The sequence below is a fragment of the Tympanuchus pallidicinctus genome, unplaced genomic scaffold (genome assembly GCF_026119805.1).
Source record: "Tympanuchus pallidicinctus isolate F22 unplaced genomic scaffold, pur_lepc_1.0 scaffold8, whole genome shotgun sequence".
Lineage (NCBI taxonomy): Eukaryota > Metazoa > Chordata > Aves > Galliformes > Phasianidae > Tympanuchus > Tympanuchus pallidicinctus.
The window spans coordinates 55,665,583-55,681,252 of NW_026294802.1; the positions used below are offsets into that span (position 1 = coordinate 55,665,583).

General features: G+C 47.5%; 1 protein-coding gene across 13 annotated transcripts in view; it reads left to right on the forward strand.

Moving 5' to 3' along the window:
* The window catches only part of MVB12B (multivesicular body subunit 12B), a 52,141-nt gene that overhangs the window by 15,480 nt on the left and 20,991 nt on the right, over positions 1-15,670 (forward strand). For all 13 annotated transcript variants that reach the window (XR_008202663.1, XR_008202662.1, XM_052668031.1 and 10 more), the window contains 2 exons: positions 144-263; positions 10,180-10,274. Coding sequence is in view for 11 of the 13 variants with exons in the window: in XM_052668031.1 (XP_052523991.1) it covers positions 144-263; positions 10,180-10,274 (215 nt within the window). In the remaining 2 variants the exon portion in view is untranslated. The remainder of the gene's footprint in view (positions 1-143; positions 264-10,179; positions 10,275-15,670) is intronic.

Below are 15,670 nucleotides of genomic sequence, written 5' to 3' on the forward strand. Positions count from 1 at the left end.
TCTAGCCTTGGTGATTCTATGATTTTGCTGTTATTTTTTCAATAAAACTAGTTCTTGGTAAGAACTTGGCAGAGCTGTTTATGAAATTTACCTATTGATAGTTGTGCGCATATGTGGCATTAATATCTTCTGTGCTGACCCAGGGAGTTGAACAACATGGGCATTTGGTATCGGATGGGCAGAGTTCCCCGCAACCATGAATCTTCACAGCCTGCTGCTCCTTCCCAAGCTCCATCTCCAGCACCAGCTCCCAACCTGCCAAGGTGAGTTTTCTGCTTTCCAGCTCTTTCTGCTTTGTGCAGTGTGGCATGGTGGAATCAAGACCAGGGGCACTGCCTCAGTAGGAATAACTGTGTGGTATGTTTTGTAGTTTCAGTCTACATGTGAGTTACCCTGGAGGGTGGGCCAGAACTGTAGTCAAGCTGATTTGTCTCCTTGACGAAAGAGGAGAAGTATGCATACGATCTGTAATGGGTAGGGAGACAAGTTCTGCTCGTTCTTCAAAATCAGTCCACTCATGCTATATAGTGCTTTTTTTGCTGTTTCTTGGACCCATCCCACTGCTTCGGGTTTTCAGTTGGCATTGTGTATGCAGAGCAGATTGTTCACTTTGCAGTGAACGACAAGAGCAGCAGTGTTGGGCAGGCACTGGCATGGTGTCTGTCCAGGTTGTTTGCCCTGTTGTATGGTATCTGTGTGTGTACTGATGTATGCACAAGTATTCTTAAGGTATAATAGTAGTCCCATAATGACAGCTTACTTGCTGCATTTCTCTGGAGAAGAGTGTTGTTAAGCAACAAACCAACCTAGACAGATGTTAAACTGAGCAATTTACACTCCTAGATTTGATGCGAAAGCACCGCCATGTAAGATAGGCTTTTACTGGTGAGTCTGGTCACACTGAACTGCTGCCCCAGCCATTGCCAGGGGTCAGCATGTTTTCTACAGATCCCTTCGTTTTTTGCTTAGTAGAGCAAAATACATATTTTTGCATTAGGATTTGGTGTACTGCAAGCATGTTTACAGTGTGACGGTAACTGTTGAAAGCTGAAACATCAAAGGAGTCAACAAAGAGTAATTCCAGTGAAGTTGTATACAAAGGTCACAGTCATTACAGAGAGTGATGCTTTTAAATTGCTTTGAACTGTCCCTGAAAAACCTACTGAGTATATTTATAAAGCAAATGTGTATATGAGAGCCCTCACCTGCACCCCAGACTTAAATCTGCTGTCTTATGGTACCTCTGACTTCTCCAAAGAGTTTGGGCGCCTTTTTTCACCAAGAGGTTTGCTCAGTGCTGTGCCTCGGCCCCCTGCTTGCTGTCTTCCTTGCCAGGTGCTGTGCAAGCAGAGGTGCTTCCGTGTTTCTTGAACAGAAATGGAGGCAGAAGAGGTGAAGAGTCGTCAGGCTTCTGGAAACGTTTGCCTGTCTTACCAGGAGTTACTGCATTGTTTTGAAACACCACTGGTCGTGAGCTATGTGCTGGTGAGGGCCTTGCATGATCAGGAGAGATGTTCTGATTTTTGAGCACAGCTCTTCATTTTCTGTCTGCAGAAAATTCCTGCCTGGGCAAATTTCCACAATAAAGAGAAAAATTATCATAGAGAGAGAATGTCAATGGCAGTCCTTAATCACTAAGTGTGGAAGGGTCACTTTATAGCCGAACAGGGAAGGCTGCAGAACAGCTTCAGAGCTATTGGGAACAGGGCCAAAATTAGACTCAGAGCATCAGCAACAGTCTGAAAAGAAGTGTTTACAAGGCTTATATATTTTATAACCTCTTGTTGTACAGTTTATGGTTTACAATGGCTGCAAGGAAATTGGATCGGTTTTGTTTTACTTGCCAAATAAAGCAAATGTCAAAATAGTCAATATAAAATGTATTCTAATTTGGCTGAGTTAAAACAGCCAGTATGCAGTGGAATAATTGAATGTTACATTAATGCCTCCTAGTAAAAACCACCTGTCTGTTGCCAGCTCTGCTCCCATGCCCACCATGTGATTTAGAGATAACTTTTACACCACCAGCCTGATCATTCAAAGCATCTTTCATGTCTGTTTTTTACTCTGATTATTTATTATTCAATATATTTTTTAAGAAATAGAAATATATATAAGGGTGCACCCTGGAAATATTTCATTATTATGGGATATGTATGCTACTCGAGAAGCCTTTTCTAATACTATATCAGCAATGTAGTAAGTTACTCAAGTTTAATGTTTGTGGAAGACTGTAGTCACAAGTAACCTCTTATTTTTACATCACCATAGAGAGATGCGATTATGGCTGTAGCCAGTTTGCCATTTTATTCTGTGTGGATGAATGCTGACAGGAGCAGCAGTGAGTTGCTCTGCTACTGTGAGTGCTGAGATCAAAGTGGTGAGCAGTGCAGAATGGAGCTCTGTGGAGATCCGGCTCTTAGGCTGGTCAGGTATTTGTGCTGTTCTCTTCAGTTGCTGGCTAGCTTTGTAAAACAGCTTTAAATCAAAATGTTGTGCTTGAGTCTTTCTGAGCAATTGTTAACTCTGAGTATAAACTAAACGTGTATAAACCAAACATGAAAAGCACAGCACTGAGCTTCTACACAGCAAACATGTCTGCTGAGGAGAGCTCCTTACAGCGGGAGGTTTTAGTTTTTATACTAACAGTGTTTGCTCGCTGGTCCTTGATGCAGGTTACTGATTGCCATCAGTGGAGGCTCATCAGAGCTTTGTTCTGTGTCAGAAGTTTGACCTCTGCAGCTTGCTACTTGGCAGAACATTGCTTCCTTTCTGTGCCGACGGGTTATGGCTCACATCAGAGCTGCACAAGGGGAGGCTTTGTTTGATATTCTTACTGGACTGCATGTGTTATTTTCTGGCCACTTCTTGGTGTTCCATACTGCAGGCATCTGTCTTACTGGTCTCTAATGGCTGCAGCAGCACATCCCAGCAAGGATGGCACACTGTGCTGTTCTTTAAGGCTTCAAGCTACCTTTACTGCTTTTTCTGTCCAAATCCTGTGACAGGCCTTGGCATTAATGTCAGCCTGGAGAAATGCCTTTGCAGACTCCTGTCCTGGGAAGCTGCTACTAAAGAGCCATTCTTGTTGACCTAAGTCACCAGTGAGCACTCAGTGCGAGTACCCGCAGTTCCTCGCACTGTGATGCATGCGGCCTCCAGTACTAATAATGCCAGTTCTGCATGTGACTGCGTTTTTGGTACAGTGGATAGTGCTCCCACAGGAGAGGTGCCAGTAACAGGCCATTCACCTGGCCTTTGGCATGCTTCTGTTTCATCCAGCCTGCAAGTCAGTGACTGCAGTGTGCGTGTCGGGCCCTGCAGGAATACACATCAGCAGCATGTAAGCAGTGTCTCAGGGCTCAGATCGTCTCTGGCTCAGGCTCTGCCTGGGCTGGCAGGGGCTGCTGTGCAATGTCCCCTTCTTCTCCAGTCCACTTGCAGCTGGATCAGCTCCTGCGAGCCCGGCGCTGACCTTCGCTTGCTTTGCCCCATGACTCCCGTGGCAGCTGCAGCTCCTGCGCTGTGTGCGGCCCTTCGGGAGCTGCTGAGCACCACCACCACCGCCGGGCTGCGGCCGTTTGTCAGCTGCGAGCAGATGTCAGTCAGCGCTGCTGAAGGGTGCTTTGCAGTGACAGACATAATTGCACTTAACTTCGTGTGTGGATGTTATCAATCTGTGACAAATACTTTGGGAAATGAAGCGCTCTGATTGTGGATGATGTGTCACAGGCGTTCAATCTTCCTCTTGGAGAGTCTGGGGTTCAGTCACAACTTTTACTTGTTGATGTCAGGCTTTGAAAATGTCGATTGTCACTGACCCCGAGAGCCGTGTGGGGCTGTGAGCTGCAGCTGGGAGGAGGAAGAGGCATCGTGCAGTGTGGCCATGGCGGGGCCTGGGCTGCTCCTAGCCTGCAGGGTGAGCCCACAGCGAGGGGCTGGGCTGCTGCTGCTGCTAGAGCCCAGAGTCTCCATCGCCAAGCAGAGGAGTCAGGTTTTCAGGTTGATTTATTAATGGTGTTTGAACTTTGTCCTGGGGGCTTGGAAAGCGATCAGTGTGTGGCTGCCTGCTGCAGGATGATGATGTGCAAGAGGCAGCAGCTAATAAAGCAGCCGTGTGCCCTGCCTCAGTGGCACGCCAGCCCCACTCTGTGCAGCAGGGGAACTGCAGGCAAGGAAGCCTCTGCTTTCCCTGGTTTGTAAGTAGCAACAATAATATTTAGAAGTAACAGCGTTAATTTTTTCTTGAAGACATTTAGAGCAGTTTTCTTGGAGACTCTGTAGAGGAGAAAGTTCTGAGGTTTCAGCGCTTGCCTGTTCCAGTGAGGAGCACAGCCAGGACTTCAGGAAGCTGCCATTGAGCAAGGACTGCCCCCACTGGCAGCCTGGTAGCCGGAGTCTGCCTCAATCCCTCATCTGAATGAAACACTGCCGCACACAGAGGTAGATGGCTTTGATTTGACTGGAAGCCACTCAGAAACCTGCCTGAGAGAGCTCTGTCAGTCCAGTCCTCTACAAAGTCTTTCTTTCTGGGTGGAGATGCATTTTTCTGATAAGTTCTACTCTAGAGCTCTTTTGAAACTAATTTGCAGTTAATAAAATATATTATTTGATTTGAATGCTCAGATCACTTAAATCATGAAATATTCTTGTTTTTAAATTATTTACCCTGTTACAGACCAAGGGTGGCATCGCAGGCTGCGGATAAAAAGCAATGAGGCAGGTGTTCAGTTGAACCTTGGAGGAAGTGTCTGCCACAGACCTGCTGCCGTAGCAGCAGTGAGAAGCAAACGTGAAGGCAGAAGTTGTGTGGTGTGTGTATGCTGTGCGAGCCTGGACCCGGTACCCTGTTTAACTGGGTGAGCAGCACTGGCATACATTGATCCAGAGTCTGCTTCCCATAAGGAATTTGCTATGAAGCTACCCTGACTGTATGGCTTGCATCCAACTCAGCTGGATGAAGACGTGCAAAAATTGGTTGCAGTCCAGTATGTTTTAGTGGCAGAAAACGATGATTAGGAAAAAATGTTTAAACAGTATGAGTGGTTTCCAGGCACAAGATTCCCTTGCAGCACTTGAGAAAGAAGGACATTTTCTGCAGTTGTGAGAAGTATGATTTAGCTGATTTTGAGGATGCATTGAAAAATTGTGGGGAGTGCTCTGTGTGAAGAGGCTTCAATATCCTTAGAATCATTTTTCTTTATAGAGCTCTGCTCCTGGTGTAGTAATATTCCTAAAGGCATGTTTTCTTCAGGGTGTAGCATCGGGTCATTAAATATGAACCAAAGGTATTCATTCACAGAAGCTGTGTTCTCAGTTGTTAAATAAGCCCAGTGGGGGAATTTGAGCATTTTTTCCCCTAAAACTTGTATGTTGTTTCCTATTTAATATGATCTCTGCCACTGTTGATTTGTAATCTGTGCTTTCACCCCGAAGTGCGTGGGGTTGTGTTCAGATATTTCCTTCTTTAAATCAATCACTTTCACCATTTTCAAAAACACGTTTCGAGTTTATTGCTTTTAGTAAAGTGTTTGGACTGTCATTATTTATTACTGGCCAAGTGCTGACGATGTGCTCTTCCCAGATGAGTCTTTACAGGGGTATTTGCTGGGCACGGTGCGGGGCCGTGTGCTGGTGGTGCGGGGCAGTGTGGGACTTGGCTTGGCGCCGTCCCGGGCTCCGCTCTGATTGATTTGGTGGAATTTAAAGTGCTAGCCTGGAAAACCTGTGCTGCACATAATGTATCTTTTTGGATGATTTCTGCTGCTCTGCAATTCTACCCTACTGCTTCATTACCGAAGAGTTCATGGCCCTGGGAGCGCGGTGCGGGCTGCAGAAGGCTGTGCTGCTCCACCCGGAGCGCCACTGCATGAGCTGCAGCCGGAAGGCTGAGAGCTCGGTGCCGTCCTCTGCCCGTAACAGTTTAATGGGCTACAGGTCAGACTTTCAAGCAGCATAAATTAAACTTGTTGGTCTTTTTCTATTTGGCAGCTGTTCCATCTTGGTTGCTTATAGTCTCTGAACTAAGTTAATCTCTGCACTGAGGAGTTGCAGCAGCTTCATTCACGTCGAGCCGTGCGTCCTGGCTGCCGGTCTGTGGCTCCATGCAGCCCCAGGGCTGTGGTTGTGGCATGGGACGCCAAGCCCTGCAGTCCCACGCAGCGTGCTGCCTTGGGCAGGGTGCAGGACGGGCTTCCTCCTCGCTGCTGAGAAGATGAAGTGGTTGAGTGTGAAAGTGGAAAGAATCGCTCACTCCCTTCTTCATTCTCTCACGCGTTTGGGCTTTTATAAAATTTTAATCTGGCTCCACCAGTTCTCATTGATTTTTGGGAAACAGGATATTTTAGTAGCTTGGAATGAGATGAAATGCTTGCAAAGCCCATATGGTGCTTGTTTTAGGCAAAGGGTCAGCAAGGTTTTAGAAAGTATTTAAATATTTGGTTTACACGATTAGAATAGATTGTCTGGAATGGAGTCCATTACCCGAGGTGGTTCCTGCCGCGCAGTTTTGTTTTTCACTGCAGTTCTTTGGGGTATGAGGTAGGTGTTCTGGCAGTGCAAGGCCTGAGCACCGTAAAAGTTAAGGGCTGTGAAGAAATGCTGTAGATGGGGTTCTGGACGCCGCCAGAGCCATAGGTGTCTGTTGTGGTGCTTTTTGCAAGCCACAGTTTGGAAAATCCATTCTGGTCAAGTGAGCAGTGGTGCAGATGGCCTCCAATCCCGCAGTGAAGCACCCACAGGGCGTTGCTTAGAAGCAGGCTTTTCCTCTACCCACAGGCAAGGCTTTCGAATGGGATTTGTGTTTCTTGAGAAGTACAGCCCGACTGATTCCTTGTAGGTGTGTTTTTGTCTTCAGGTTTGAATGTTCTTAATCTTTCTGTCCTCGATTTTTCACGATCTTTGCATAATCCATCCATTAGGGAAGATAAGCTGTTAATTTTGGGCTGTTCCTGTGGGGCTTTGCAGTACCTGCAGTGCCGTTCTCAGGTTCGCCCAGAAGGCACTGCTGAGAGAGGGGCACCCGGGTCTGGGGCTGCCGATGTGGGGTGGCTTCCGAGCCGCTGCCTGATCTCTGCTGCCTTCATCTCGTCCAGTTGGAGACCAAACGCCTGCCATTGTTCCTCTGCTACGTGTTGTTGATATTTTTATATGAATTATGGAGCATCCTTTGATATCTGGAATTTCCCCTTATGCTCTTTTGTTACTTTTTATGAGTACTTTCTCCCTAACTTCAAAAGCAGTTTATCACCTTCGCGCAGACAGTCCCTGATTGCTGGTTTGGAGCTGTTGGCCATTCCTGGACCTGTTTTATGTGTTTCTCTCTAGAAACATTAAAAAAGGGCCATGATGTATGCAGACCTCAGACCTTTTTTGCTTGCATCCAAAGAGCCTCTCATCATGTGCTGCTTCTGGTGCTGCTGCATGTAGATGCTTTCTGTTGGTTTAAAAAATAAAAGAAAGACTAAAAGGAAGAGAGCAGTTAAATCTAACCCGGTCTGAATTGTGGTGGTGTGGCTGTTTCTTTCTAAGTCACCTGGAAATTATGCATAGTATATAACTCGTATTTTTAATCCCTCTCTTGACCTGTGCAGGAGCAGTGTGCGTTCCTGCAGTGGGCACTGCCTGCCCTCCTCTCCTCCTCCGCACCCCCTGCTTTTGTGCAAGGGGAGGGCAGAAATCACTTTTTTGGTAGTCCAAAACGAAAAATAATTGGCACTAGGATAATTCACGTGAGTTGCTGTTCCTTGACATTAGAGATTCCACTGAAGTACTCATAATTACTGTTAATATCTTTCAGTGGAAACTTTCTCAGTGAGCGAGCACTGGCGAAGCAGTATTTAACGGTGCTGCTGGCATGATAAGAATGCAAATAAGCGTTATTAGCCTAATGATTTTGCTGTCACCGTGGCTGTGCAGCAGCAGTGTTGTGAATATGTCATGCAGCACCCGTGAATTTGGAAAGTGTGTCAAAACACAACTTCAATTAGTTTGCTCTAATTATGGCTCTAGAGAGTTCATATTATGTTGCTTCTCACTAACAGGGCTTTTCTTATATGGACACACACAGCACGTGAAGGGCCGGTGTGGGAGGCAGGAGGGAGCCGGGGCCGGGAGCATCCTGGGCACCTCGCAGCGCACGGCCCTGCAGGGGGCTCTGGGCACAGCCTTCCGTTGGCTCCAAGAAACTGCCTGGGAGCATCCCTTGGTGCTGAGATGGAGATCTGAGGAACGTTTGCTCTGACAAAGGAGCAGGGAACACAGGGGCAGCCATGGTGCCGTGGGCTCTGCCCCGCGTGGCATGAGCGCGTTCAGCTCTGCAGCGTTGGGGAGATGCTTTTGTGCTTGTAGGTGAGCAGCTGGTGAGGGGTTAAAGCAGTAATTGTTTAAATCTTTCAGGCTTTCCTCCCAGTTCTGTGTAATTTGATGAAGAACTTCACCCTAATTAAATATTCAAATTAGGAATAAGTGTCAATATGGCTTCCCATTGCCTGGAATGATGATTAATTGTATTCAAAACTCTAGTGGCCGCTGTAATCTAAACCAAACCGTTGTTCTTGATTATTTCTGCAACGCATTTACCATGTTTTTGTTTTAAAATTTAAACTAGTAATTGATTTGCCATATGCCGCAGAGCTGCACATACTTTCACGATATGTGTTTAGGAACTTGGGGACTCTGTAATTGGGATTTTCTTGCTTTTCGAAGGCAGCCTCTCTTTTTCCTCTTTTTTTTTTTTTTTTTTTTTTTTTTGTCTTCTACAATGCAAAATGATTTGGCTTTCACAATGCATAAGGAAAATGCGTTATGCAGTCAACTTACTGGTAGAAGTTATATCGATCTTGGCCAAAGTTTGCATTAATTTAAAATAGATTAGGTTTTGTTTCCCATTTTTTCCCTACAATGTCATGCCTTTAAAGAAGAGGAGGAGAGGGAGAGAACCGATGTCATTGCAGCAGTCCTTACCTCTGTCTCTCGGCCATGGCCCCACACAGCACAGCCAGGGAGAGGCGACGAAACACCGCAGTGCTGCCGAGCAGAGCGCTGCAGGCTGAGCACCCACACAGCGCTCGCATGGTTGTGGCTCTGGGCCGGCAGCAGTGCTGGGCTGGGCGCCTGGTGCTGGTTGGCCAGCAGGAACTGCACATACAGGAGGGAGGAGCCTCTTGCAGCAGGTGCTGGATGAACTTCTAAAATACTCTGCTTAGAAATTGACCTTTTCCAAATAGATCTGCTCTGCTACGTGCGGAGTGTTTGCTACTGCTTTGTTCAGGTATGACGAAATTCATCCTCGGTACCAGCAAGAGAATTTCAGAAGATCTTTCTATTGGCTGTTCTGATGCCTCAGAAAGTGTTTTTGGATGCTGTTATTAAAAGAAAAACAAAACGAACAAAAAACCCGAACAGATGAGGAGCCTGCAGCGCCCGCAGGCAGCACTCTTGTGGTTTATAGCACGTCTGTGACAAACTGTCTCTGCTGGCAGAGCCCCGTACGGATTCTGTTTTAACAGAATACTGTTTGCTAAATTTGAAATTATTTTCACACCACCTTTCTTGTTAGAAATAGCTCTGGGAAGAACAGCAAATTCAAACTGATTTTTGCTTTTTCTTATTTTATCCACGCTGTTCACCATCAGCCACATCAAGATCTGAAAATATGTGGTTCTTCACAAAATCTGGCTTCTTAATAAGGCAGACAGTTTCCAGATGATTTGCTCAAAAAATAAAACCCGCTGCTGAGAGCATGGGTCTGATTCCTCCTGGATAATATCCAGGGCTCCTGCAGCTGCAGCGCAGAGCGCCGGGTTCCCTGGCAGTGGGCAGTGCTGGGCACCTGCAGGTGGGCAGCTCTGCTGGGTGAGGTGATGGCCACTGCCTTTGCACTTGTTCCAGACTGAGCCCTGCTACGAGTGTTGTCATTGCACGTGGCGATGTGATCCAGACGATGAATGATAATGTTTTACAAAAGTTCACGCGGACCTGAGATCAGTGTTAGAAAAATACAAGTTTGAGTTGCAGGGCACGCTCACTGCTGCCTGCAGCAAGGGTGATGGGTAGCATTTGGCTGCTCTGCGGAGGGACAGGGAGCAGGCAGCCCACCTGGGGCTCCTCGGGAGCCACCTCGGCCAATGGGGGCATCTTCTGCTCTGCAGTAACTTTGTCTCCCTTTCTCTTCTTCAGGCATATCTCACTGACACTTCCTGCTAGCTTTCGAGGCAAAAGTCACAGCCGCCTGGACTTGGAGCACCAGCACTCAAACCTGTATGCCATATCAGGTAAGCTGGCGCACGCCATGGTTTCTCTGCTTCTCAGTAACCAGAAGGTTAACCAAGTTAAAGCAGACTTGTTTGCATGAATGGCAGGTGGGCGGTGTCTCTGAAATGCACCCCAGATCTGTGCAGGTGCCATTGAAGCACTGAGCACCAGGAATGCAGAGGGACCACAAAACACCTGGGCAGGAGTGTTGTTAGTAGTGAGTGTTACTGACTGAGGAGATGGCAGCCGTCAGCGAGGGATGCAGCTGCCCACAGTGACTCCAGGTGAGAACTCTGGTGAAAGCAGCGCTGGCACAAACTTTGCTTCTCAGCTTTTTGATGACCTTCACTGGTGAGTTGTGTCAGACATCTCAGCTCATGTCCTGGGAGGCTCATCCTGCATTGCAAAGAGGAGTTTTCATACACGCAGTTCTTTGCTATGTGCAATGTACTTACAAAAAACAAGTGATGTTAGGGCAAATTTGAAATCAGATGTGGAGGTGAAGTTAGAAAGAAATTAGAATACAGGTTGTTCTGCTCTCCATTTGCTAATCCAGGCTGGTATGCTAATGCTGGAGATGGTGATAGCTTCCAGATGCTGATGTGGAACTGCCTAAGAATATTTTTGCTGGTTTTTATTTTTACATAGTCTGTAGGGGAGATGTGTGTTCAAATAGCGTGCTGAGGCTCAAGCCCAAACCTCTGCCTATGTAGGTATAGGTAATTTTTTACTGTGCTTTAGGACCACATGGTGGCTTTGTTTTGGAACTGAGGTCCCCGTTGAGCTGTCCCTGACAGCTCTGCTCTTCTGAAAAGGTTCTGCCTTGAAGTGGTGATTCCTTGGAAGATGAGAATGCTGAGGACTGCAGCGTGCTTCTGGGGCCCAGCACAAAGAGGCAGGGATACTGTAGAGAGCTGTACTTCAGAGTCTCTCACTCCTGCAAGTGCTGAGAGCTCTGCACTCTGGAAGCTATTCACAAAGCACAGCAAAAGGACTTTGGGTTCTGCAGACTAAAGAAGAGTGTTACGTGCACAGGAGTACATTTCACCTGCCTGTCCTCTTATGGGGCTGTCTTTTAATCTAGTTCAGCTAAGCAGTGTGGGAGATTTTTATTTAAAATTAATTATTTTTGAGCACTGTTACACCTGAACAAATATTGTTATAGCCATAGTAGAAACACACTTGGTAGCAGTTTTCTCTTTGTTACAACATTTTTGCAAGAGGAGAAGAATACTTGCTTTAGACCTGACTGTCAAAATCTAATGAAAGTGAGCTCCATTTACCTGGCTGGAATGGATTCTCAGGACAGCTTGGAAACCCAGAAGCAGCAGCAGTGGATTTGGTGGGCTGTACAGTAAGTGCTGCTTGTGCAGGATCATAGAAGATGGTGGCAAAAATGTTCCATTCACAGGTCCTTTCCATTAATAGTGAGTGGCACTTCTTACATGGGAACATGGCATTAATTCATGTACCATAATCAAAGGGTTATTTAAGAGGTAATCTCTGACTGAAACTGCAGCTTCAGGTTCCTAAATAGACAGAATATAACAGTGGCATAATTCTTGTCAGTACTCGTTTTTCTTGTTACCTTCCTGCCCTAATAGGTTTAGAAATGTAAGGGGAAGCATGCTCTGTTCTCATGCTCACGAGGCCATCCTGCACAGAGGATGGCAGAGCTGTGTTTTCTCTTCTGATGCGGCATCAAAAGCACTGGTGGAAGCAGCACTTCCGCTTGAGAGTTGCTGGGCATGACTGCCTCTGGGACTGCCTCTGCTTGCAGCATGAGCAGCCTGGAAAAACAACCCGTTCTGCGACTATCTGGAATGTCTTACAGGATAGTTATAGGCATAGCATGAAACAGACCTACAAAACTAGGCATGGCATCATTTGCACAAAGACATTTCACTCAAAGTGCATGGCAGGGTGTGTTCCCCCACACTGCACGTTCTCTGCCAGGCACGTTGTTACCCGAGTTGTTGTGCATACCGTGGTGTAATGGCTATTGCAGCTGGGGGACAATTCTGTAGAAACGCTTTTGTCATGCGAAACATCCTTTGTGTTGGCAGGGATCTTCGTTTGCACCTCTGGACCGCTGCAGCCTTGTCAGCAGCTGTGATGAGGTGCTGGGACAATTCCCTCTGCGTACTTAAACCTAACCGAGGCAGATCAACCCCAAGGCGTGTGGTGGAAACCATTCAGAAGTTTCCTGTTGTGTAGGAGCAATTCTCAGCCAGTCTCTTTTATCCGTGCTGCAGTGTTGGTGTCTCACTGCAGTGCCATGGCAACAGGACATTTAGGAGCGCTTCCGCACTGCTGCCCTGAGTGCTCCCAGGCCAGGGTCTGGGGGGGAACCCGGCGGTGCAGGGAGGTGGGGGGAGCAGTGGGGAGCAGGCCTTGCTGACGTGCACCCGAGCTGCTGGCTCCCTCTCTTGGCTCCTGGCAAAATGGAAGGCTCCTGGCTGAAGGAAACAAAAGCCATTACGGGCAGCCTCTTATCTCCTAGTTCTGGTGTCGCCTTGGTCTGAACTGTGGTAAGAAGGGGATGGGATATTTAGAGAGAGCTGCAGAGGAGCTGAAGGTCTGTGCTGTGGGCTCAGCGTTGTCCCGGCAGGTGACACTGGGGAGGACTCAGCCTGTTGTGGTGAGTGAGGGGAGCAGCCTGCCCTGTGTCTCAACATATGGGTTGGTAGAAATTGCCATACCCCCACTGGAACCGTCCTATACTCCTCTGTGCATATAATGTGATTACTGTTGCAGAGTTGGAGTCGAGGAAATAATGGCCCTGAAAGCAGTAATTACAGTTTTGGCCATCCTGGTGTCATTTCCAGTCTCTGCAGTTGATCACGGGTGGCCAGGGGATGTCCTGGCTGCACCACAGATGATGAACCTGCCCTTGGCAGGATGCTGAGGGGAGACCCACACCTCCAAGTGTGCAACACAGAACTGCTGCAGGAGGAGCTGCAATAGACCTGACGCTGCTGGGATTGTGGTGCTGCAAGGAGCACAGTGCTGAGGGCTGACAGGTGTAATATGCATGTTCCAATGGGCAGCAGCTGGAAGAAGAACGAGGCTGCTCTAGGCAGTCCTATCAGCAGGCACTGCTTGGTATTTCACAGGACAGACTTTCTTCATGGCCTTCAGCTTAATTAAGATGTGACTACATACTGCCTTCATTTCAGGCTGTGGCATCATCCGGCTGCATACTGCTTTGTCTTACTGGAGCCACAAGGATGGAGGGAGAAGGGAGCACTCACAGGCAGCTGCTGATGTTAACACATAGGGAAAATTCCTGAATGAAGTGAAAAATTATTTATAATAATGGTACTCAAATAGAAGGGAAATAAGTCACTTTAAGGGTATATAAATTTTTATGATAGTATATAAACAGTCATAGCTTGCCTTGTCTCCCATCTATCCCTGCAGAGAATGAGGGCAACATCTAGCATAAAGAAAAATATAGTAAGAAAACAAAGAAATGAATGGGAAGAGCTGGAGGATTGATCGCTTGGTGTATTTGTATATCCTGATGTAAGAGGTGCTGCTGACAGGTGGCCAGGTTTCTTCTGTACAGAACCATGTGTGTGCTGTCAGGGCGGTGCGAGCAGCCTTGTTCCGATTGATGAATTGCCTGCTTTCTTGATTAAACCTTCCGTCACTTAAGAAACAAAAAGGCTGTGTTTGGATGGCAGAGTGGGACACGTCAAAAAAATCTGTCTGCTTTACCTTTGTGCAGATGTTGGGCACAGACTGTAACATGTATTATTAAAATGAATGTGGCATTTACTGTGCATTATTTCTTTCCTGGGAGAAAGGACCTGTAAATTATATGCTAATAATCAGCTTTAACCCTTTCAGAAACCAAGAGATGCAGCAGTGTGAATATTCTTGCAGGCCTCGCTAATTGGATGGTCCTTAATGCCACTGCAGCTCTCTGAAGTTAATCACAGTGTGTGTCAGGGCAGGATGCCACTGCCTCGAGAGTCTCACCTGCAGGAAGTGCTGTGCTGTGTGAGTGCCAGCGAGCAAAGCGTGGTGGTGGATGCTGCGCTGCCGGGGCTGTGCCAGGGGCAGCAGTGCAGGCCTGCTGGCAGGGCAGGCTGTGACTGCAGCTCCCAACTTCCTGCACCGCTCCAGGTTTGGTTTTGCTTGAGTTGCTTTGACCTGCAAGCTGGGCATACGTGATCAAGTTGCCATCTCGAGAAAAGAATTAGGGGTGGAACGAGGCCTCAGCATTCCTTTTGGAGCACGTGGCGGGACGTTGTTGGACACTAGCTGCTGAGCTTGCAGAATGAGGTTCCAACCTGCTCAGCCATGGGCTCTGTCTGGCCCCGTGCCTCCGGCTGTGCAGTTCCTTGCTCGTGGGGGGATGAGGCCCCTGCTGGCACTGTGCGTGCCCTGCCGGCAGCCCCAGCTCTGCTGTGAGGCTTTCTGTTGCTGGCTCCTGAGTCCTGCTACAAGGGGGTGTCTGTGGGTTCTGCTGCCCATTCTGACTGCCTCATATACAATGTCTCTGTGTACCTTCTGGAGTTTGATGCTCTCAGACTGTCAAGACAGAAATTGCATTGCATGAACTGCCCCATCAGAATATGTGTGTACAAAATAAATAGAGCCTCTTTGACCAATCTTGTATTTGAAACAAGTGCACAAATGTTCAAATGCTGCTCCAGCTCTCACCTTCTGGGCAGGAACCTGACTTCCATCATGTCACCCTCTGCTTCTGCAGGTTGCTGCTCTGGCATTGCCTGGAGGTAACAAGGTGATCTGCTACCCTCGGATGTGACCAAGTTTCGTTTATTTTGAGCATTTAAATACAGAAGCTGCACTGAAAAAAGGCAACACAAACAGTATACTTTGCTGCCTGTTAGTGTACGGTGTTTCAAATGACCTTTGCTGCTTTGCGGCTTCTAGCCATGCCACTGCTGCAGCCCCTCATGTGTGGCTCCTGGAGGAGCTGAGCTGTGCAAGGGGCAGGACTGCATCATGGAGCTGCTGGGACTGGGGAGCCCAACGCCTGCAACACGTGGAGGGTTTGGGAACATGCTGTGATGTGTAATGCAGAGCTCCAGAGGCAGTGGAGAATGGAAACTGATGATAACGAGCTGAAAAAACGTGAAAGCCAGCGAATTCCTGGAGGGAAAGAAAGTTACTTTCCTGTGTTGGATAATATTGATGTTAGCAAGAGGACTTGTCATTTTTTTATAGGTAGATTTCTTTGCAGGATTTATTTTACATGTTGCTCTTACGCAGCGTGATTCCCTCCATGCTTCCTGAGCTCCATCTCTTGCAGCAGGGCCCAGTTCTGCTGTCCTGTTCCAGGTGGGGCCCACCAGCCCAGCTCCAGAGCACCGCATGGCGTGCATCACACAGAGGAAAAGTAAGGAAGGGTGGTCTTTCTAGATCAAGAAGTGGGAGAAAA